This window comes from Diaporthe batatas (assembly GCF_019321695.1).
Source record: "Diaporthe batatas strain CRI 302-4 chromosome Unknown Contig00017, whole genome shotgun sequence".
In the NCBI taxonomy this organism is placed as follows: domain Eukaryota; kingdom Fungi; phylum Ascomycota; class Sordariomycetes; order Diaporthales; family Diaporthaceae; genus Diaporthe; species Diaporthe batatas.
The window spans coordinates 199,601-223,722 of NW_025408564.1; the positions used below are offsets into that span (position 1 = coordinate 199,601).

General features: G+C 38.9%; 5 protein-coding genes across 5 annotated transcripts; 3 read left to right on the forward strand and 2 right to left on the reverse strand.

Annotated features, from left to right (window-relative positions):
* Positions 1 to 378: 378 nt before the first annotated feature.
* On the reverse strand, positions 379 to 3,473 carry KVR01_012034 (uncharacterized protein). The gene is made up of 3 exons (XM_044791957.1): positions 2,701 to 3,473; positions 866 to 1,412; positions 379 to 788 (listed from the first exon to the last, which is right to left on the reverse strand). The coding sequence occupies exons 1-3, from the start codon at positions 2,958 to 2,960 to the stop codon at positions 756 to 758; spliced, it is 840 nt and encodes a 279-aa protein (XP_044639115.1). The 5' UTR covers positions 2,961 to 3,473; the 3' UTR covers positions 379 to 755.
* Positions 3,474 to 4,929: 1,456 nt separating this feature from the next.
* Positions 4,930 to 5,597, forward strand: KVR01_011843 (uncharacterized protein; the record flags this gene model as incomplete). Its single annotated transcript, XM_044782809.1, has 2 exons — positions 4,930 to 5,148; positions 5,328 to 5,597. The coding sequence occupies 2 exons, from the start codon at positions 4,930 to 4,932 to the stop codon at positions 5,595 to 5,597; spliced, it is 489 nt and encodes a 162-aa protein (XP_044638924.1).
* Positions 5,598 to 15,608: 10,011 nt separating this feature from the next.
* KVR01_011904 (uncharacterized protein) lies at positions 15,609 to 17,210 on the forward strand (the record flags this gene model as incomplete). The annotated part of the gene is made up of 1 exon (XM_044786813.1): positions 15,609 to 17,210. The coding sequence occupies one exon, from the start codon at positions 15,609 to 15,611 to the stop codon at positions 17,208 to 17,210; it is 1,602 nt and encodes a 533-aa protein (XP_044638985.1).
* A 1,322-nt stretch (positions 17,211 to 18,532) lies between these two features.
* On the forward strand, positions 18,533 to 22,476 carry KVR01_011971 (uncharacterized protein). The gene is made up of 2 exons (XM_044792386.1): positions 18,533 to 19,110; positions 19,175 to 22,476. Exons 1-2 carry the CDS (start codon positions 18,656 to 18,658, stop codon positions 21,831 to 21,833), a joined length of 3,114 nt encoding a protein of 1,037 aa, XP_044639052.1. The 5' UTR covers positions 18,533 to 18,655; the 3' UTR covers positions 21,834 to 22,476.
* Positions 22,477 to 22,877: 401 nt separating this feature from the next.
* Positions 22,878 to 23,784, reverse strand: KVR01_012111 (uncharacterized protein; the record flags this gene model as incomplete). Its single annotated transcript, XM_044785741.1, has 2 exons — positions 22,878 to 23,535; positions 23,570 to 23,784. 2 exons carry the CDS (start codon positions 23,782 to 23,784, stop codon positions 22,878 to 22,880), a joined length of 873 nt encoding a protein of 290 aa, XP_044639192.1.
* Between the last annotated feature and the right edge of the window lie 338 nt (positions 23,785 to 24,122).

Below are 24,122 nucleotides of genomic sequence, written 5' to 3' on the forward strand. Positions count from 1 at the left end.
TACATACTCGTTGTGAATTACCCCAGATGGGGTTCAGAGTCAGACTGTGAGGCGGTGGCATATAATCCCTAAGTTGTTTCCACAGAGGCCACGCGCAAGACGTCTGCCGGTGTACAACAACTCGTCACAAGAGAATTTAGGAGCCCGAGTTTGGGCGCAATTATAGATTGCAATAGGCATCCACTCGAGCATATTCTACGCCTCAAAAATTAACTGTGTGGACCCCTGGATAGAAGAAACGAGAGGTGAGTGATATGGCTACGAGAGAGCTATTCGAAAACTTTCGGGAAATCCCCCGGGGCCCATTTCGTCCTCTTGTCAGGCAAGCTGTGTAGGGCACATAGCCTCAAGTGCTGTTTTCAAGCATTGATATAGATTGTCAGCGGCGACGATAATTTGTCGTACGATTGAAGGAGAAACGGATATTATGTAGCCCATCCACTGAGACACGGAAGACTATAATAATTTTGCCATCACTGCTGTCTGCCCCACGTGCCAACTGAGCCGAAATTGGAGCACTGAGCATATGCCGCATCGAGGATGAAGGCTCAGGTGACACCGGTGGGTCCTGTGCTGGGAACGAAGAAACAAACAGAATTTTTGCGACAGACACGACCGCCGGCAAAGTCCAAGAGATAGCTTCAAGAAACATATAGAGAACCCTGGCAACCGATTAATGAAAGGAGTGGACAGAAAACCCAAATCCAGAAATGAGTCTGGCAGAGAAAGAGTCGTCGGGACCAGCGTGCCCGCAATTATGGGAAAGGAGGGAGAGAGTTCGGGTAATTCTAGGAGTGTCAAGTTAGCTACCAACTGATCCCCGCGATCCCTCTCCCGGATCTTTGATTTCACAGAGATGTCTTACCATGAAATGTGTAGGATCGACACCATTGGGTGGTGTCATGTTCATTGTATGGCGCCCAGCCATCCCATTGACCTGGCCTGAAGGGGCCCACGCAGAATCGAAGCCTCCAACGTAGGTCACCTGTGGAGTGACAACCGGCGATGAGGCCGGCTTGATTGGCCGCGCCTTCATCTTGGTGCGGCCTAACGCCTTATTTCTGTGGTGATCTAGGACCTTCTGGCTGACCTTGTGGCCGTCTCGCAGGTGGTCATACAACTTGTCAACACGGGGCAAGGTCCGGTCCTCGCACAGCCCGCAGTGGAACCCGGTTCCAGTATTTGAGTTGATGTGCCTTGCTAGGGAGGAGTAACGACCAAATGAAGTGTCGCATGAGCACGTAAAGGCTGAGTGTCGAGTGGCCTTTGCGTGGCTCTCAAGTTCGGAGTTGCTCTGGAAGGAGATGTTGCAGACCATGCAGCAGTGCGCCGCGGGAGCTTCCCGTCTGGTGTGCTCCGTGAAGCTGGACGACAGAGACTCCGTGATCCAGTGGGTTTCTTTCCGTGATTTCCTTGGAAGATTCGTGGTTAGTCAATTCCATTGGGCCCGGGAAAACAACCAATCCAGATACATTGAGGAGCATCTCAAAAAGGCATTGTCAAAAAGCAAGTTGGTGAAGGTGTCCTGGAGTCAAACGCCACAGCCATTCTTCATGGTCTCGAGTCCCCATGATGAATAAATTTGATCGGTCCCCCGTAACATTTTCGAATCATGCTCCTGGAACGAGAAAAAGAAAACCTGGTACCCTTTGACGGTGCGACGAGGTCTGATCAGAGAAGCACTGGCTCTTGGTTGGTGTCCGGATTCAGCACTAGCTGGCTCATCCCCATGGCAGTGACTCGATCAGAATCAGACGATCTGAGACATACAAAAGGCCTTCTCGCCACGAAACAGGTCAGGGCAGCTGGGATATGCGCTGCCGTGACGGTAGGAAAGTGATTTGACTTCGGGCACCGGCATGCCAAAGCCACGCACAGTCTGGTTGGTCCTGTAGATCTCCATTGTGGAATGCCATGCTGATTTGCAATGGACTTCAGAGATCAAGGGGGTCAAATAGGATGGACATCCTATCATGAGCCTTGTGAAGTATGTCCATGGTTCGATTCAAAGTATGAAACGGTACACGCCAAGGTATGGCAGAGGTCATATCAATAGGAGGTGGTCTGGCTCCACGCTAAATCAAGAAGTCCTTGGCGGGTGCCAATATGAATGAAATGCTGTCAAGCAAATGGTTCCAAGTGGGATGAGGTCCATACCCTCGGCTTCGTGGATGAAGCAGAAAAAGGCCATGTCTGGCTGAGTCTTTCACGGCCAATCCTGGATAATCCATGGAGTCCAAGCCGGGTGGCAGGTTCAACGGGCCATGAGAGATTGATCCGTAGGCAAGGTAATGCCCTTGCGACAAGAAGGCAATTCAGAGAACTCTGTGTCCATCTAAGCCACAGAAAGCTGGATATGGCCAACGATGAGGTCGATCTGATCCATGGCGGGACCATAAGCCCCGGGATTTCAGTCCGTCCTGGGAAATGACCATCCGGGCGGTCCCTGTGTCAAACGCAGCCAGTTGGCAACTCAATTCACTCACAGAAGCATACGAAACGTCCGAGGACAATCGAATGACTGCGAAGAGTCACATTGGTTGTAACTTCTGTTGCTATCGCTCCCCAAGGGCCTGACAAGCCCGGAGTGACAGTGATTGCACGGGGGAGAAAAGCAGATTCAAAATAGGCAAGGTGGACAAAACAACAAATGTGCGTCTGGGCAAAGGATGGGTTGGCCATAGAGAACTCTTAACTTACGACGCGTGTGATGTGGCCGGGGTCCTTGGGTTCTGTTGAGGGCGGTCGAAGCTGGTACTCGTGCCAACCGGCCAGGAATAACTTGGCGTTGACACAAGGTTGTTGGTGGTGTACCCCTGATTATAAGGATCGGTGCGTTGGGCTGTAGGAGAAACCGCGTTGGCGTTGGTAGCATAGCTTGAGAGGGCGTCATCCACGAAGCTATGATCGTGACGGCCACGCGGAGATCTGGGGAGGTAGGCCTGGTTGTGTGAATTCATCTTCGTTGCGTATCTGTGGCTTTGTGGACAAGGTCATTCTCGAATGGAAGAGTTCTGTGGGGACGGTCCACGGCGTCACTCTCCCCACGGGCGTCAGGCCACTTCAAATATCAGAGCTTACAAGCGTGGATGCCCAACCAAGCCGCACCCAGGATGGGGACAAGCGTCATTTGGGGGCCGTAGGGTGCAACAGGACATCAGACGCCGGGGTGCTCGGGGTGCTCCAGACACATGTAGTTGAATGAGACTCGGCATGTTGTCGTTCTTCAATTTAGTAGAAAAAGTCCAGGGCCAGTCGCGTTGGATCCTGAGAACCACTCCGCCGTGTTGCCACGGGCCCAGGTGAGCAATTAGACCACGTATTCCCTCGGACAACGTCATCGCCGGGTGCGCAACACGGCGGGCTGTGGTAACAATAGCGGTTCGCGCACCAGATCTTACTGATAGAGGAAAGAGGCAACCTAAGAGGCAACCTCGAGCGAAGGGTGCTTTGCGCGAGCAGATCGTCTCGACGTGGTCATGCAGTATCTAGTTAGATGAGGCCGTTGCCCTGAGGCACTCATCGCCTGCGCGACTGATAGGGTGCACATCGTTTCGGGTCTGCCTGACCGTGTGGTGAGCCAGCCCAGAGCAGACAAGCGCTGACATGTGGTCCAGTCACCGCCACTTGGCAGCGCCTCGCGGGCCAGGGTGCGATGCAGGGTGAAAGGGTGATGCCATGGCCGGCAGGGGAAGGTAAGGCAGAGACGATTAGGCGTAATCGACAACCATTTTGATGTCGTCTGTGTCGTTGGTGCTTCTCAAGTCAACCTATCCCGAGGGGAGTACAGCGCATGATATGAGAAGTACCTTCAAATTTTCCTTGCTGCCCTTAGTCAGAAGAGATTTGAGAAAAGCTCGGAACTTGCATCCACTGTATTGGTTCAACAGCCGGTTAAATCCCGTTGCTGTGATTCGAGCACGTTTATCATATTGTCAGATGCCTTCAAATGTTCACAGTCCACCAACCACTTATAACCAAACGGACCATTTCCCAGGCAACATCTCTTTGATCGCTAAAATTGCTACTACAAGCTACCAGGTTCCTCAACAAGAACCAGGGGGGATTTTGGGCTCCGGTATCCTGGCCACGCGGGTGTGAAATCCTGTCTCTAATGAAATGGCAACATTACAGTGTCGGTTCTTGGCTGCTATCGTGCTGCCGTCGGAATGGGCTACAGATGCAAAAACATCGGAGAACTGTCGATCTAGATAGCCCCAGAAAGATTGGATGGAACACTGGGAAAGGGAAAGACTTACAATATCCACGCCGTCAACTCCGTTCCGCTGAGCCACGGGCATGAACCGGGGAATTTGATCCTCGTTGTACCATGTCAGCCAGGTCTCCTGGTCGCGTGACTGGTCCAGATAGTGAAGTACGGTGACCTTGAGCATGGGGATTTGAGGTGCAGCCATTTGGAACTAGGTTTTTGGTATGAAGCAGAGCCGGGAAGGTTGAGAAGATGAGCAGACACTTCACTCGGCCACCAGATCAGTCCAGAACACGGCTCCTTTTACCATCTTCTCGGGCTGCTGGTTGTTCTGGGACCGAGTATCCCGGACCTCGGGACAGGCTCAAGTCTGCCTATTCCCACATTTGCAGGTAGAGAAATTTGAACGTGCCCGATATAATCTAGATCGGCTAGGGCGGCACAGTTGATGGTTGGGTGTACCACAGAAGCAAAAGCTTGAGACTGGGCCGATGCATGTGTTGGTGGATGATGCGTTGCGGGCTGATCCTTCTGGGCGAGCAGTAAGGGCATCGGATGGGATCTTACGGGATAGACACTGCGGCGCAGCGCTTGTTTTCCGCCTCCAAGGCCAAAGGATCCCTCCCACTTTCTTTGGACTTCAAGCGGAGCTCATCACCAAAAAGTACGACGTCACGACAACAACTCACAGACCATTCCGAAGGTCCTATCTATCAAAAATGGCCGGTCTCGCCCTCTTGAGCGTCGCCCCACTGCTATCAGCAACGGGATCGATCATGTTCACAATCTCCGAGGACACCTTCATCCGGCCGCTCATGCGCACCGCCCCGACCCCAGCCGAGAGGGAGGCCCGCCGACACGCCAATCGCATCCTTCCAAAACTCATGGGCTTCACCCGCAACGGTCTCGCCATCATCTTCACTACCTACCCTATCAGCGTGAGTAGTCTATCAGCCTTATCTTTATACCACCATCTATCTGCCTTCATTGGGTAGAAAAAGAGAGAAGCAAAGTGCATAGTTGAATGATGAGAAGGAAACGGCGCTGATCAATCTCTGCATCATTGTGGATTGCTACAGCCGCCGCGAACCTGGCCCGGCATGATGGCGCTGTGCAGCTGTCTGCTGACGCCGCCAGGAACCCGCGTATCGCGGCGGGCTTCTACCTGGCGGGCCTGATTTTCAGCGTGCTGCACATGCCCTTTGGGCCGAGTGCGATGCGGCTGCTCGAGTCGGTCCGTGAAGACAAGGGCGCTGCTGACGATGTTACCCGTGATAATACGGCTAGCATGCTGTCGTGGCTGCGTATCAACACGATCAGGGCATGTGTAGCCGATTTTCCGTCCTGGGCGTGCTACTTTATGGCTTTTATATTCGCTAGTTTTTAGATTACTTTCCCTTTTTATGAAGACCTAGATATGCATTGTATGTACCTATTAATGTTATAATCTATTAAAATACTCTATTTATTAATGGCTTTATATCTATTTATAATTTAATATAATTATTATTTTAATCTTTTAAATATAAGGTATTAATTTATATAACGAATACTTATTTTTTTTAATTTTTATAATATTTTAATAAGTGTTTAAAGGATTTATTTTTATTTATAAAAGGGATTATTCTTTTTTTTTAAATAAATTTATAGTTAAAAGAAATTTATTTCTTTATTTTTATAGGTTATATTTTTAATATTTAATTAATTAAATTATAATAAATTTAATTTATTTATTTTAAAATTAATTTATTATATTAAGTTTATTAAGTTTATATTTAATTAAATTAGGTTTTTAATTATCTTTTAATTAAATTAATTAAATTTTATTTTTTAAATTAAAATTAATAAATACTTTAAGTTATTTATATTTACTTTTAATATTATTAATTTTAAATACTTTTAATTATTTTATTATTATAAAATCTACTTTATTATAAAGTATATTATTTAATTTATTTTAATAAATAAATTTTAATTATATTATTTTAAATTATTTAAATTTTTAATTTTAATAAGTTATTATATAACTTTTAATTTTCTTAAAAATTTATAAATTAATTTCTTTATTAAAATTTTTTAAAATTTATTAAAATTTTTAATCTTACTTTTTAAAATTTTATTTTATAAATTTTTAATTAAATTTTTATAAAGAATATTACTTAAAACTTTAAATTTTTAATTTTTAATAATATTTATATTATTATTTTAATTAATTAATAAAATTTTAAATCTTTTAAAGTATTTATTAATAATATTTTAATATTTAGATTTTATAATTTATTTAAAATTAATATATATTATATTTAATATTTTAATTTATAAAAATATTTAAAAATATTTTTAATATTATTATAAAAATTATTATTATTATAATTTATAAAATATTTTTAAAATTTATAATTTTATTATTAAATATAATTTTAATTTATTATATTATATTTAATATAATTAAAAATTATAAAAATATTTTTAATTTTAAAATAAATAAAACTTTTAAAGGAAAATTATAAAAAAGTTAAAAATATATTAAATATAATAAAAAGTATATTTAAAAGTATTATTATATAAGGTTTTTAATTTATTTTTATAATATAAGATTTTTCTTTTAATAAAAAAGTTTTTAATTTAAATAATCTTTTATAAAGTTTTATAATTTTATATAATAAATATAATATTTTTAATTATTTAATATAAAAATTATTTATATTAAAATATAAAAGTTATAACTTTTTTATAAAAAAGGTTTAATTAAAAATAATTATAATTTATAAAATCTTTTAATTAATAAAATTATAAAATTAATATTTTAATTTATTTAATATATAAAAGAAATTCTTTATATATATAAAATATAAAAATATTATTATAAAGTTTTAAGATATTTTTAAAAAATTTATAAACTTAATAAATTTATTATAAAATATTTAATTCTAAAAGAATTTTAAAATATTTTTTAAAAGAATTTAATATTATAAAAGAATATTTAAATAAAGTTAAATAATTAATTAAAATTTAAAAATAAATAATATTAACTTTTAAATAAATAATTATTATTTAAATATTAAATTTATTTAATAATAATTATAAAAGTTTATATAAAATATTATATAAAGTTTAAAAATTTTTAAAAGTTATATATTTAATATTCTATTTATTAATTTAATAAATAAATTAAAAGAAAAAAACTTTTTTATAAAAATATTATTTATAAAAATAATAATAAAAAAAATAATAAAATATTTTTATTATAATTTAAAAGGGTATATTAAAGAAAATTATTATTTTTTAATTTTAATAAGATATTAAAAGTTTAGAAAATAAAAAATATTTATATATATAAATTAAATTTTAATAAATTAAAATAAAATAAAATAATTAATAAATTACTCTTTATAATTATTAAATTAAAAGGTAAGATATTAGTTTTTAATAAATTAAAGAATAAAAAAATTTATTAAAAGAAAATTTTAAAAATTATTATTATTTATATATTTTATAAATTAGTTATAAATAAAATAAATATAAATAAAATATTTAATAATTTTAGAAATATTAATCTATTAAGTTTTAAATAAAAGGTAAATATTATTTATACTTTTATATATTTATAATAAATGTAATAATTAATATAAAATATAAAGATTATATAGGAATTATATTTATAGAATTTATATTTAATAATAAAGTAAATATAATTAGTTTATATAATAAAAACTATTTAAAATATTAAAATTTATAAATAAAAGTTAAATAAAGTAAAATAAGTATAATAAATATTAAATATATTAAAAATAATATATTATTTTTAAATAATAATTATAAACTTAAAATATTAAATATATATTATATACTTTTATTAAATTTAAATATATTTAATTATAATATTATAAGTTATATTATATAAATTATATTAAAAATATAGTTAAACTTTATTCTATTAAGTTTAATAAATTTATAAATAAAGAATATAAGAAAATAATTTATATTATATTAAGATTAAAATATTTAATAATAATTATAATAATATATAAATAAATACTTTTATTATATAAAAAATAGTTTTAAATAATATATATTATTAATACTATTATTTAAATTATATAAATCTTATTTTATTAATATAAATATTTAAAAATAATAAAATAAATATTAAAATTTTTATTAAAATTTTATAAATTTTAAATATAATATTTATTTATAAATTAAATATATAATTAAATATATTAAAAAGTTTAAATAATAAAAATATAATATTTTTAAAAATATATAATAATATAAATAAATTATTTATATTTATATATAATAAATATAAATATTATATTTTATTTTTAATAAAAGATTAAATATTTATATAAATATTTATTAAAAGGAAAAATAAGGTTTTAAAATCTTTAAAGATTTAAAAATAAAAAAGAAAATAATAATAATAAATTTATTAAAAAGATTTTAATAATAAAATTAAATTTATTAATAAAAATTTAAATTTATATTTAATAAAAATAATATATATTATTTTACTATTTTATATATATAAAAGAATCTAATAAAATTATAAAAAATTAAATTTTATTATAATAAATAAAGTTTAAAGTTTAATAATAACTTTTAATTTATTATATATATTATAAAAATATTTTTAAAACTATTATATATTTATATAATATAATTCTATATATTCTTTTAAATTTTAAAAATTTTTATAAAATAAAAATAATAAAATATTTAATATTAATAATATAAAATTTAAAGTTTTATAATTTATTATAATAATAATAAATATAAAATTAAGTTAAAAGTTAAAAATAAAAAAGTCTTTTAATAAATTATATTTTTAAAATATATATATATAAAGTTTGAAATATAAAATTAATAAATTTATATTAATATAAAATCCTTTTTAGTATAAGGTTAAAAGACTTATAATTATAATTTTTTAATTAATTTTTATTTAATTATATTATATTATTGTAACCTTATTTAATCTCTAACCTTATTTAAGTCTCTTTTTAAGCCTTTTTAATATTTTTCTTTTTAAGGGAGTTAAATCTAAAAAGGAGCCTTTAAGTTTAAGTTTAAAATTCTTATAGATTTTAATTTTCTTTAAATTAGGCTTATAATTTCTTAGTTTTTTTAGAAATATATTAATTATTTTAGATATTAATAACTTCTTTTTAAAGTAGAGGTTTATTTTTATATAATTATAGATTTAATTATTAATAGTTATTTTTTTTCTATAAAGCTATTAGAATTATAAACTTAGATAATAGAGTATAGTTACCTTATTTAAAGGTTATCTCTTAGTTTAGTAGGTTGGTTAAGTAACTGTTTTTAAGTGGTTTTACTTATAATATAGTGGAGTTAATAGATAGGTATTTACTTAAGTAGAGCTAGAACCCTTAGGGGAATAACAGCTTTTATCTTTACCTATTTTAGCTAACTTAAAAGGCCTAAGTTATATAATAATATTATATATAGTGCTTAATAATATTAAGACTAACTTATAGTTTATAATAACTTCAACCTTTAATAAGCTAATAATACTAATTTAAACTAACTAGATATAGCCTAATATACTAATATAAAAAGATATCTTCTAATAATAAATAGTATTATAGATAATTATAAAATTATTATAAAAAGTCTTATATAGTAAACTTAATTAAGTTAATCTTTAAAAGATATATTATATCTTATTCCTTTAAAATCTTAACTATTTATTTTAATTTAATAATAAAACTAAAAATATAAATAATCTATAGTTTATATTAATATAAAATATATAAATTTTAAAAACTTTTAATAAATTTAATAAATTTAAAAATAAAAATAATATTAAAAATTTTATAGAGAAAGAAATATTTATAAAAATAAAATTTAAGAAAAAGTTTTATAAGGAAGAGATATTTATAAAAATAAAAATAATAGTAAGAAGGTATAAAGAATTATATTTTATTAAAAATATTTATATAAATATTATTATAAATAATTTTAATAGTTTTTATTATTATAATAATTAATATTATAATTAAACTTTTAATATAAAAGAATATTAAATTTATTTTAAAAAATTATAATTTAAATTTATAATAAATAAAAGAATAATTTAAAAGAATAAAATTCTTATAAAATAATTATATTATTTAAAAATAAAAATAATATTATTTAGTAAATAAATATTAAAAAGAAATATATAAATAATTTTAATATAATAAAATTTAATTAAATAATTAATAAAAAATTATTAAATATAAAGTTAAATAAATTATTTATAATTATAAATAATAATTTAAAATAAATTTTAAAAACTTTTAATTATTTATAAATAAAGAATTTATAATATATTATTAATTATAATAATTAAGAAAGATTAATATATATATATATTAAATTATAATATAAAAATATTTTTTATATTTTAATATAAATTATAAAATATATATTAAATTTTTAACTTTATATATAATAAAGAAAATATAAAAATAAAGTTATTTTATTATTAAAAGTTATATATACTTTAAATAAATACTTTTATTATAATATAAATATTTAATTAATATTTTAATAAAAGGTAAATTTAAAATATATTTTATAATAAAAATATATTTATAAATATAAATTTATAAATAATATTTATATATTATATAAATAACATAATAATTTTAAATATTAATTTAAATATTATAAATAATTTAATTTTTAATATTTAAAGATATAAATTTAGATTTTTAAAAGAATTAAATAGTTTTTAAAAATAATATTAAAATTAATAAAAATAATAAAATTATTATTATAAATTAAAATTAATATATTTTTAAAAGTTTTATAAAATTTAATATTTTTAAAAATAATTATATTAATAATATTAAAATAAAACTAAAATTAATACTTTATATTTTTAAAAGAATTTTAAAGAAAAATATAAATTAAGTTTTTAAAAATAAAAGCTTTTAATAATAAATAGATTTTTTTATATATTAATTTAAAATTAAATTAAATATATATTTTTAATATTTAAATTAATTAAATATATATTTAACTCTAATAGAGAATATTTTAAAGAATTAAATAAATTATAGAGATATTTATTAAAAATTTTTAATATATATATAAAATTTTAATATTTAAGAAAATATTTTATATTTAATAAATTATTATAACTTAAATTAAGGTAATAATATAAATAATAGAAAATTTACCTTAAATTATATTTTTTTATTTATTAAAAATGAAGAAATATTTAACTTTATTAATTAGTTTTTAATAATAAAAATATTTATATTAAATATTTATAAAGTAGAATATATAGTTTTAAAAGAAACTATTAAAGAAGGAATTTATTTATATAAATTATTAAATTATTTTAATAATTTTTAAAATTAAAGTATAATATTTTTAAAATAAAATATATAAAATAATAATATTATTTTAAAATTAATTAAAAATTAAGTATTTTATAAATAAATTAGATATATAAATATTATATATTATTTTAATAAATATATAATTAAAGAAAGTTTAGTTAAAATTATTAAAATAAATATAAAAATAACCTTATAAACTAATTAATAAAATTTATAATTAAATAAAATTTTAAGTAAGTTAAAAGGTATAATTTATATAAAAATAAATATAAAAATATTTTATATATATATAAAAGAGTTTTAAAATAAAAATATTTTAAAATTATAAATAAATTATAATATTTATTATAATATACTTAATAAAAGAAATATTTTTCTAAAAATAATAAATTTTTAATAAAAATACTTAATTTTACTCTTTATAAATAAATTATTTTCTCCTTTAAAAACTATAATTAACTCTAATTAATCTTATATATTAAAAGTTTTAATTATTAAAAACTTTTATTAAAAAGTAAATATTTTTTATATTTTATAAATTATTAATAAATATATTAAAAATATATTAAATAAACTTTAAAAATATTATTAAATAAAAGTTTAAAATAATTTAAAATAAAAGTTTAAAGTAATTTTTTAATTTATAATATATAATATATTATATACTATTATAATTATTATATTTAACCTATACTTATAAGTTTATAAATTTATATATATTTTATAAATTTATAATATATATAGTATAATAGTTTAGATATAGTAATTAAATTATATAAAAATATATTTATATATAAATAAATATAATAATATATAAATATAATTATAAAATTTTTTAATAAAATAATTATAATTATATATTAAAGGTTTTAAGTTTAATTATTAATATAATTAAACTTTTAAACTTTTAATTTTTATTTTATTTAATCAATTAAATTAAAAATTATTAATGTATATATAGTTTATATTTTATATTTATAAATGAAACTTTTTTATAAAAGTTCTATTTAATTAAAATATTTATAATTATAATTATTTATTAAGTTTTATTCTTTTATAAAAGTTTTTTTAATAATAAATTTTAAAATTAAATTAAATAATATTTATATTTTATAAAAAGTTATTTAAATAATTATATATATTTAGTTTTTAAGGGATTATTAAAATACTTTATTTATTAATAGCTTTATATTTATTTATAGTTTAATATAACTATTATTTTAATTTTTTAAATATAAAGTATTAATTTATATAAGGAATACTTATTTTTTTTAATTTCTATAATATTCTAATAGGTGTTTAAAGGATTTACTTTTATTTATAAAAGGGACTATCCTTTCCCTCCTAGATAGGTCTATAGTTGAGAGAAATCTATCCCTTTATTCTTATACAATCACACTAGCAACGATGGTCCGGCAAGACGGGACTGCGAGAGGTACTTGTTTTCCTTGATGAGCATCAAGATTCTCGAAATACCTAGGTATCTAGCTGATGAAACGAGTCAGCAATACTAGTAGTGTAGCCCGTCTCTTGTACAGAAGATCTAGCAAGAAAACAGAAGCCAGCCCCTCAAGCCTACCCCAGGGACGAAGCAGTGGCTATGAGCAGTCACACAATGTCGGCCGCCGGCACAATCTCAGTCTTCTGTAACCTCGTCTCCTCTTCCTTTACTTGTGCCTCCTCAGAGCTCGGCGTTGAAGATTCGCTGCCGTAACTCAGCTCTGTCGGAGCCAGGATGATCCAGCCCAAATTCGGGTTCCAATTGCTCCCTCAGCGTAATGTCCTTGATGATCTCACACCAAGCGATGACATTTTCCGTCATCGCTGACAAAGTACGCCCCTTCCGGTAGTTCCCAAGGTTGGGGACTTTGAAGAAACTTCCTCCTGACATCCTCGATAGTACGCGGGCCATCTTCGGTCGATACTGGCCTTAATTCCATGTCGAATCGGGTGCCAGGGGCCTGTGCCCGGGCCATGCGATTGATCAGAGCCTCGACCTCATGAGTCTCGAGATTCATGCCCACAGCCTCATCTGAACCGAAATACGCCACCTCAGAGCGAGGCATGTCCGAGTGCATGGGCTGATCTCGCCGACACTGGTCGACACCGGGTATTCCATCCTCGACGCGCGAGTCCTGTTCCACACCGGGATCGTTGACTGGGGCGCCATTATTACCAACCTCGCGCTGTTCTTGGTCCATGCTTCCTTGAGCTCCTCCTCTGCCCCTGTTCTCTTGACCGTGGGCGCGCATGGGACCAGTGCCATGACTAAGTTCGTCTCCTTGCGTGTTATCGTCGAGATGCATCGGCCGTCGTCCTCTACCACCACCCCTCACAATTCCCCGTTGGCCCCGTCCTCGAGCGGCACCAGACCTCGCCACCCGATAGTTGCCAGACAAACCCATACCAGCGGGGTTGAGCTGCGCGCTGCGAGCGCCACGCAGCGATCCACGACCGGCCTGCTCTTGCCTCTGCCCCGCTGCAGTCGAATCAGCGACACTAGCAAGATAGTCCAGAATCTCACCACCCTGAGCATGTGTGGTTACAAGGATAGAGGGGTTTTCCTCCCCTGTCCTCCTGGTGAAGTCCTCAAGCAGTCGAGAAATGTTGGTAGGAGTGGGGTTAGGTGTCACGGCCATCCCGAGAAATTCACACTCGCCAGCAGTTGCCCTAGGGACTCTGTCCGAGCTCTGATTCATCGCTTGCTCCAGTGGCTGCGTCTGTGGCTGGGCCGGGTATGCCTGCTGGAGCTGCTGCTGATTGTTGATAAAAGTCCCCAGCCACCCTTACCGTCATTATCATCGCCTAATACCACAGATGTCCGGGCCGAGAGCCCGGTCGCTCGACGTGGCCGGCAGCGTAAAGGCCACTCGGGCCGTTCCATGGTCTGCCAAGAATAATGACGGGCCTCGGGGGGGTTTGGCCTGGGCACCCATAAAGCCAGTCGTCAGGATGCTGGTAGAAGCGGCACTCGCCTACTAAGATCCCCGACGCGTCTTTGTCTTTTGGAGACGGACGAAGTCCCTGCTCTCAACCTTTGACTTCTTGTCAAGAAGACGGAGGTGTTGTTTGACATGGCCACATGTGCAAGCCTCCCGAGGTCTTGCACTTCCAAGTTGTGGTCGCACAAAGGGCATTGATGGTGACGAGTCGGCTTGGAATCTTCTATGGGCCGATCCAGGGCACGAAGCGTTTGGTGAAACCCTCCTGGCAACCGTAAGTGCAGATCTAGGCCTTGTGCTTTTTCTTGGAGGCATGTTGTTGCAGCACCTGGTTGGTTGTGAATGAGGCGGAGCAGGTCGCACATACGTGCGCGTGATGCGTGTGGCAGCGGCCAAGAGCATGTGTTAAAAAGAAAAGAGGGGTTGACCTGCCCAGTAAGTCCAGCCCTGCCATTCCCTGCCATTCAAGAAGACAAATTCATTGGGGACATTGGGTGGCAAAGCTGCCGTCTTCCAACAGATAGCCCTGCTCCAGCGGGAGCAAATGGGCTCCAGTCTCCTGGCTGGCTCATCGTGACGAGAAAAGGTGCTAGTTCGCCTAGATCAGAACATTCAAGTCTGCTCCTCGGGGATGTTACAGTTGGGCTAGGCGGTACTTACCCCATCGTGACACCAAAGCAGTGGAACCGGAGTTGTCAACGCCTCTATACCTGACCATGCGCATAGCGGTGGGGTGATCCGTGACGACTCGATGGCGTGGTTGCCTTGGCCGGCGCCAAGAGCGCGAGAATCAGTATAGGTATTACCTATGTCTTGCTGTGACCAAAGGCATGAGTGGAACACATAGTTGCCGTCGGGTCTGCGGGTGCTTTAAGGGCGAAATGTGAGTATTATCTGGTAGGCTACGGACTGACTCTTCGTGCCACGTGAAGACGCGAGACCCCAGGACGGAGTGCCGAAGAGCCGACGCGATGATACCGTTACCAAAAAACCCAGTATTTAAACGGCAATCGACAAGTTAGAGTTCTTCCTGCTGGTGAGAGAAATGAACAACAAAACATAACTGATATGGACGCCTTTCGCCCGCCGCAGACCATGCCATCACCAACAGTCTTAATCGTCGGGGCAGGCCCCGTGGGCCTCACAACTGCTCTTTGCCTCCAGCAAGGCGGCGTTCCCGCCCGAGACATTCTTATTGTCGATCAGAGGCCCGCTCGCGAAGCATCAAACAGGTGGTCCAAGGCGCTCAGTATGAGTGCCAGCAGCCTGGAAGTTTTCCGGATCTTAGGTATCGCCGACCGCTTCATTCAAGTCGGCACGCCGCTATATAAGGCTCACTTTGGTGGCGGACGTCAGCATCTCACCTTGGACTACGACGTTCTGGGGACGAAATACTCATTTAATTTGAATCTTCCGCAGATCCTAACCGAGGATATACTGTTGACGAGATGCGAGGAGGTCGGCATACAGTTCGCCTGGGGTCTACGTCTCTCTACCTGCAGCCAGACTGGGACAGACGTCTTGGCTTCCTTCCAAGCCATGAGAGCTGATGGTTCCTCCCACGTTTCGGTGGAAGAGATGAAGACTGTTTGCACTACATGGCTGGTAGGGTGCGACGGGACCCAGAGTGCTGTCCGCACAGCAGCTGGCATTGAGTTTGTCGGCACCAGAGGATCACGTTACAGTTGGCTAGCCGATGGTCATTGCAGCCTAGATGCACCTACCATGCAGACAGCCCAGGAAAGCAATGGCAGATCCATAGTCTGCGTGCTTGGGGGCGCCCCGACCGCCCGTCGGTTCATCGCGATGGCGCCGCGGCTCCCAGGAGACGAGAAACCTAACGCCCTGGATGAAAGTCAAGTCCGCCAGAAGATGGAAGAGATATTTGGTAGCCATTACAACTTCCACAACCTAACGTGGTCCTCAGTTGTTGGAAGCGGCATGAGACTTGCCGGAACCTTCCGGTCTGGGCGCATCTTCATCGCCGGTGATGCTGCTCACCAGGTCTTTCCAGCTGGCGGCCAGGGGATGAACACGGGCATCTTGGACGCGACAAACCTTGGCTGGAAACTCGCTGCGGTCATCACCGGTAGGACCAGAACCGATGCTGTCGAGAGAGTCCTCGACACCTATTCAACGGAACGCCGTACCTCGGCCCAGGCTGTGATCTGTAACATCCGGGTACAGCTGCAGGTTTTCTACGAGCAAAGTGAGGATGAAAAGGCGGTCTCACAGTTTGTTGTGGAGGCGCTAGGTCAACCGAGTCTAAACAAAGCATGGGCGAGGCGAGTTACGGGGTTTGGGGACCCAGTTGAGCCGTACCAACTTGCGCTCACAGACAAGGCTGTAGGTGAGAGCTCCCAGTCAGTTGTAGGGACTCGGATTACACATATTGCAGAAGACAACGAGACACCCCTCCTGAAGTCAATTGACCAGGGCGTTTTTATTTTTGCTACTATGAGCGGCTCGGAAGATACAGACTTGGGACACTTCAAGACAATAGTCAAGGCAAGTGGGCATGAAGGTCAAGTTCACGTGCTAGAGACGCCACTTGTGGCCTCGGGAGAGAAATGGAACTCGGTGGTCGCCCTGCTAATCCGACCAGACTTTCGAGTAGCTTGGGCTGCGAGCAGCGACACGGATATAGAGGTTAACGAGACGAGCCTAACCAGAGTCCTACATTGGTGGCTTGGATGAACAGCTTATTCTCCTATTGTTTCAGTGGTAATGCTTGTTCTGGCAGGCGTTTCTCATAAAACAATTTGAATACAGAGGGGTTTACAAGTGGTTGGCTGTGGATCGCCGTGAAACTTCCAACATGAATGGGACTGTCGCAATTGTGACCCCAGTGACAATGAAACCACTGGCCATTAACTCGAACTATATCAATTCTTTTGACATTGGGAAGACTACCTTTGTGGCTTGCCTTTTGAGGATTACTTATTTGACTGCAAGTGGAGAGATGTTGGTTCTTAAACTTTACTAGAGAATGTCTTACAATTCTGATTGTGAAGTGGTCTCTTCGATCACTGGAGAGGTTTTCATTTCACCGTTTCCATCTTTTTCACATTTTGGGAGGTGGTGAGCGTGGATGTGAATGAGGGCCTTTTCAATTGAACCGTCAGCTGTCATCATCGCCTGAATTTGTCCTCATGCTGCAGGTGCCGCTGCTCAACCACATGTTCAGTCATGCACAACAGCTTTGCATCATGAGGCCACTTGTTGTCCGAGGCGCTCGAGATACCAATCTCAGTCTGCATGTCGTATCGCAGAAAGTCCAGGCTGACATGTCTTGGAACCTGTTCAAACATGCCGTGACGCAAGGCAGACTTGCACATGTGTAACCCCAACATGTCCGACTGGCTCGGATCGCACGCTGGTACGCAGCGTGGCTGCATATAGATAATGGCGCAGCAAGTAGGGACTGCAGCTACCCTAAGTTTTTGGCAACATGAACCCGTAATTGCCAAAGCGATCTTTTCGGGCAATGGAACTTCCAATACTGGATTGTTCTCTAATAGGAAATGAGTTAAAGTAATACTTCTCACAATCATTGAAAACTGAGGCATTAGCAACCGCTTTAAATGAGGCATGTTTGCTTGGTACTCTCTTAATGCCACTTCTGTTGGTTCACCGTCCTGCTTATTAGCACGACTGGCAAGCTGAATTAACCCTCATTTGAAAGGGGGGGGGCGGTTGTCAATGATTGGTAGATGAGAGTCGAGTGGGATGCTTGCCACGTCTAATGACATTACTGGTTTCGCTTCTTTTCCGCATACGTCCGAGGACATGCAAGGCGCCTTCATACGGTGGAGAGCCGTAAGGGGCGCGGGGGCTGTTGAACACACGTCGGCTGTTGTGCCACCGCATTTCAGTCGGAACCACTGAGGCTGTGTACATTAGCATGGGAGACCTCAGAAGGATACGGTGCAAGTTCGGTCATCAGCCACCTCCTTATTCACATGCAGTAAGCTGCGTCCAATTGCCTAATGTCTAATGCCTATCCATTTAAGAAGCTGCCTCGCTCCTCTACATGTCCATGCGCCTGGCTCTCCCATCCCACATGTGCAGTACTGGTTGCCTGATCTCTATCTGTCAAATTAACACGCCTTTTCGAGGACGTGCAATCAACAAGGGTAACCATGGACCCTTTGACCGCGTTGGGCCTGGCTTCCAATGTCTTCTCGTTCGTCTCATTCGCAGCCGGTCTCATCAAAGGCACCGTTGAAATCAGCGCATCGGCTACTGGATGCAGCATTGATGTTACTAGACTCGACGTAGTTTGTGAGAAACTGCAAGACTTGTGCGATGGCCTCGAGTCTTGCACCGAGTATAAAATCCCGGGGACGGATGCTGAGGAGCAGGTCAGCAAGGTATTCGTTGCAGTCAAGAGCCTTTGCGCGACCTGCAGAACCGACGGACATGAGCTTCTTCGAATCACAAGAACACTCAGGACGAAGAACGGCTCCAGAGGAAAGTGGGATAGCTTCAAAGTCGCTCTGAAGAAAGCCTGGGAAAAATCTAGCATCGATGAGCTTGAAGAACGACTCTCCCGAACGCAAGTCACCATGACACTCCATATATGCACCCTGGCACAGTAAGCACCTCCAATACCATCCAACGCATGACGACACCCTCCGTTTCACTGACATATTGTATAGCCATTGCAGCCGCGCTCAGTCGGAGCGGGTAGAATATTTACAACAGCAGAGTCTCTTGTTGCAGGCAGATCAAGGAAGATCCCTCGAGCGGATCAGTCAAGGACTCAAAGACCTAGAGCATAGGGTGCGTCTAGGGCTACAAGCAGGGTACTCGCAACATCCACAAGACGGTTTCACATTGAGTGATGTCAACTGCTTGCAGGAGAAATTGCAGTCGTTGTCTATTTCAGAACAGAACGTGCAAAGACAACAAGCCATCCTAGAGAGCCTCACCTTCGAAAGCCGTCCCGTTAGACATTCGCAAATCGCCCCTGCCCACAAGAAGACGTTCAAATGGGCACTCACGACAAATCAGGATCCAACTCTTGGTCACAGCATTGGTTCTTGGCTCAAACAAGGAGATGGCATATTTTGGGTGTCCGGAAAACCTGGATCAGGAAAGTCGACCCTCATGAAATATATCGCCGATTCCAGCGTCACTTCCCAATTCATTGCCGAGTGGGCTCGACCTTGCAGAGCAGCAGTTGCCAGTCACTACTTCTGGATTACAGGGACACCCATGCAAAAGTCCCAACAGGGTCTTCTCCAGACTTTGCTATTCGACATATTCCGCCAACGCCCAGATCTGATCGAGCAAACATGCTGGGACAGGTGGAATGGCCCAGCAACTGTGGCCCCTTGGTCGCTGGCGGAGCTCCATGGAGCTTTGCAGACATTTGTGACAATGGACCATGCTAATCTCAAATTGTGCTTCTTCATCGATGGCTTGGATGAATACAGCGGTGACCACGAAGACCGAACTCAACTTTGTCGAACCCTGAAAGGTCTCACAACGTCAGGCAATATAAAGCTCTGCTTATCCAGCCGTCCCTGGAATATTTTTGAGGAGGAATTCGGGCTTGAATGTCCCAAAATTTACATGCAGGACTTGACACGAGATGATATTGAGAACTACACCTCCAGTCGACTCGAAGAGCATACGAGGTGGGCTGCAGTCTCCGCTAACCATTCTCAAGGGCAGTGGCTAGTCTCAGAAATTGCGGCGAAATCTAACGGGGTCTTTCTTTGGGTGTTCCTCGTCACGAAGCTCTTGAGAGAAGGGATGACCAACCGAGACACATTTGCGGACCTCCGTCGGCGTCTGGAAAGCTTTCCGTCAGAGCTCGAACCTTTCTTCAAGGCCATGCTTGAAGCCGTTGAGCCTTTCTATCACAGCCACATGTCAACAGCACTGCAAATTGCCAACGCTTCGACCGAAAGTCAGTTCAGCTTCCTGGTTTACAACTTCCACTTCCAGGAATATGAAGACAGCGACTACGCTATAAATCATCCTATTCGACTCATGAATGCGGATGAGATCGAGGAGATACGGAGCAACACATCCTGGCAACTCGACAGCAGAACCCGCGGGCTTCTCGAGGTCAATTCTCAAGATGGAACTGTAGCCTTCCTTCACCGGACTGCTAGGGACTTCTTGAATACTCAGGAGATGTATGACTTTCTCATCACCAAAGCTGACCCTCGTCTGAACTTCCGTCCAATCCTCAGCATCCTCAAAGCCCTCATTGCTACGATTAAAACTTCCGAGGTCCCACATACTATCAAGCGAAAGCGTTTTGCGAATTTCGAGCCGGTAAAAACCGACAACATAGCCTTTCACAGCGTGCTGAAGCTAATGGGGTCAGCCATGAGATATGCCAGTGAGATTGAATCTCATATGGCCGGCGATATTCGCCACCACGCTCTGATGGATGAACTCGACCGCAGTCTTCTTTGCATGTTCTCCATGAAAGATACCAAGTTTGTTCCCGGCTATTGGTCAAAAATGAAGCAGGCATTCCTGCGAGAGCAACTCGTACAACAGGGGCACTTCGATTACCTTCGAAGCAAGCTGGATTCTGATCCAACCTTTTTGAAAAACATCGGGACGCTTCCAGTACTGCGATTCTTTTCACCGGATCCGACCAAGAATATCCAACTGGAACGAGGACGAGGAACCGACGTCTTGGCCTGTCTACTGGACAATCATGGCATGGATCCGAACAAGGAGGATGACTGCCAAGGAATCAGTCCCTGGAACGAACTCCTGGCCCATATGTGCCACTGGTGGCTGAAAGAGAAGAAATATGCAATGCGGATCCTCTCCTTCCTACTCGAAGTAGAAATCCTCAAGCTTTTCCTGAAAGCTGGAGCTGACCCTGGCGCCTTAATCGTGGGGCCCAGTCCTGCGTCTGGCACCTACAAGAGCAGGGCTGCTGCAGTGGTCTACCTCGAATTTTGTTTCGACATGCTGGACCAGTCTCCACCGACACAAACACTGTACCTCGATGTGCTCTCGGAATTCCTGCGGCTTAGTAGCGACGTGGTCTTGGGAAATGTCACTGACGAGTTCTGCGCGGTCTTGATTAACAAGGAGAAGGAGGAGCTGCACTGGAAGTTGCCTTTCTTCGCCAAGGTCAACGACTTGTTACGGCTTAGCTTAGCTTCTCGAGGATCGGGGACTGCAGAGAATCTTCTGTCCCTGGATCGAATGAGTAGACAGATCTTCCCGTTGGATTTGTACACGCCAATGAGTGTTGCAACAAAGCCCAGAAAGAGGAAGAGGAAACATAATGAGAGCAGCTCGGGGCGGCACCAGAAACATAAAAGAGAGGCATGAATGGAATCATACTGTGAGTAGTCACCGCCATATAAGAAATATCAGCCACCTGGGAAGCCAACCAACGCAACCGCGACTTCATCACACGGATGATAGTAGCACAATAATAGCCCCAGTTGAATTGAGACAGTTAATAGAGTACAAATATGGGCCTTTGGCGATCCTCATATTTTATCATTGTGTCATTATAACCGTGCTATTTTTTTCGATGACCATTGTGCTATCATATGTGCGAAGAAGTCACCTTTACTTGTGCAGAGTCAGGTCTGTAGTCTGAAAGACGGCAGCGTCGTAGTTGCCGTGATGGCATTCGGCCCACCTAGTCACACCCCAGCACTCCACAATGTGATTCATCTCCACTGATATAGATCTAATTAATAGAAATTTGCTTTTCAGAGAAGCCCTACTGGCTGTGGCCCATCAAATGGGTTGCGAGGTGTGTGGATAAGATCCGAGCTCGTCAAGGCTTTTTAGTCGCGCCCGGGAGAGTTTGCGCGGCACACGTCTGTGCTACTGTGTGTAAATCGGGGCATCCGTCGTTGACGTATGCCACCTATTTGAATTACTCCTAACGAAGTCCCATCGTGGACCCCTTCCAGCGCAGTGGTCGCGACTGGATGTACCAGGTTTCCTACATCCGTTTATGCCCGTTTGGAAGTAGCTCATTCATTGTGCGTGACTCCCCAGGCCAGACGAGCGAGGCAAGAGTACGTACTTCACGTCGAAGGACATTCATGGGCGGGTGGTGGCAGTTGAACAGCCATAATCAAAATTGCAAAGTAACTAACATACAGAAAATCCCTTGTTGCCTTGTGTTGATTTATCCACATTTCTGCTGCCAATAGTAGTAGTGAAGTCCACAGTCTATCCTGCCGACGTTCTTGCATTGAATGGAATGACGGCCAAAAGTGACCGGAGGAGGGAAAACAGGGTTGTAAAGGAAAAAGGGTGAGGGGATTGGTTGTGTGTGCCCCCGGAGAAAAGCCCAAAGCTCGCAAGGTGAAAGGACCAGGCGGACATGAAGCTCCTCAGGAAGTGGACCCCTCAGACGTCGAAAGCGTCGAAGCCCTCGGCCCAGCTGTAGTCCCCGAGGATGTCGTCAAGCATGCCCGAGAACTCACCGTCGAGGGCAGGATCAACAGCAAAGGCGTCCGCGCTTGAGGCGAATTGACCAGTTGAGATGGAAATACTGTCCGGGACTTGGAGTGCATTGATCGTGGCGAGTGGGCCAGTAGGGATGGACAGGCCGGCCGGAGCATTGGTGTATTGCTGGTCAGTAGACGCCGCGCGGGGCCAGACAGGAGCGTGGGCGGGAGACGCCGCCGGAGATCCAGATGATGCCGCGGCAACCCTGGGCAGAGCAGGAGCCCGCCGGCGGCGAGTAGCAGCGCCCGGCGCCCGGGGCTGGTTCACCTCCAGAGAGCTAAACAACACCCGCAGTCCGTGGTCCGTCACCTTGTGATAATGGCGACAGTGGTCCTTGAGCTTGTCCTTGCGGGCGAACCTGTCAGGACAGAGGGCGCAGGCAAAGGTCTTGACCGCGTCCTTGGTCTCGACGTGCCGCCTAAGGGCCGAGGCCTTGCTGAAGCCCGTGCCGCACTTGCACCTGTACGCCTGGTGTTGGGCCTCGATGGCGTGTCGGTGGAGGGCCGAATCTGTCTGGTAGGGTTCGAGGCAGACGGCACATGCATGCCAAGGTACTCTAAATCTTTTATTAGAAAAAAAAAAAAACCTACCGGTGAGATCCCGCGCCTTCAGGCGCGGGACCCACGCCCTGCTGCAGCTGTGCTGCTGCCGTGTCACCCTCCATCGCCCCGAAGGCGGGGTGAAGAGGCATGGTCCAGGCCGCTGAGTGGGCCAAGTTGGCTGGTGGGGGTGGGTACTCGGGGCCGACTACGTCGAACCCGGGCTGCGTGGCGCTGAAGTCGAAGAGGTCGTTGTACTCTGACATGGTGGGGGTACTTCGAAGGACGAGAAGCAGGCTGTGACGAGGTCAGAAAGATGAGGTGGAATGGTGACATTTGGGCGTGACTGCAGAGCTGGGACTTGCCTGGCTCATATTTTCGCACAGCGAGCAGCCAGAGCCTCGCTGGGAGGGCATGTACCTCAAGACGCTGGAGGTACCGCCAAGCGTAGGGTTCAAAACCTGCATGCTGACAGACGACGTGGCATCCTCGAGCACGCAGCAGTCTAGGTATCCACACGCCTGAACCCCCCGGACGAATAAGTGGTCGGTCGTTCGTCTTGAGTTGCTCCAACGACCTAGGAGGGGACTTGGGGCTGGCCAAA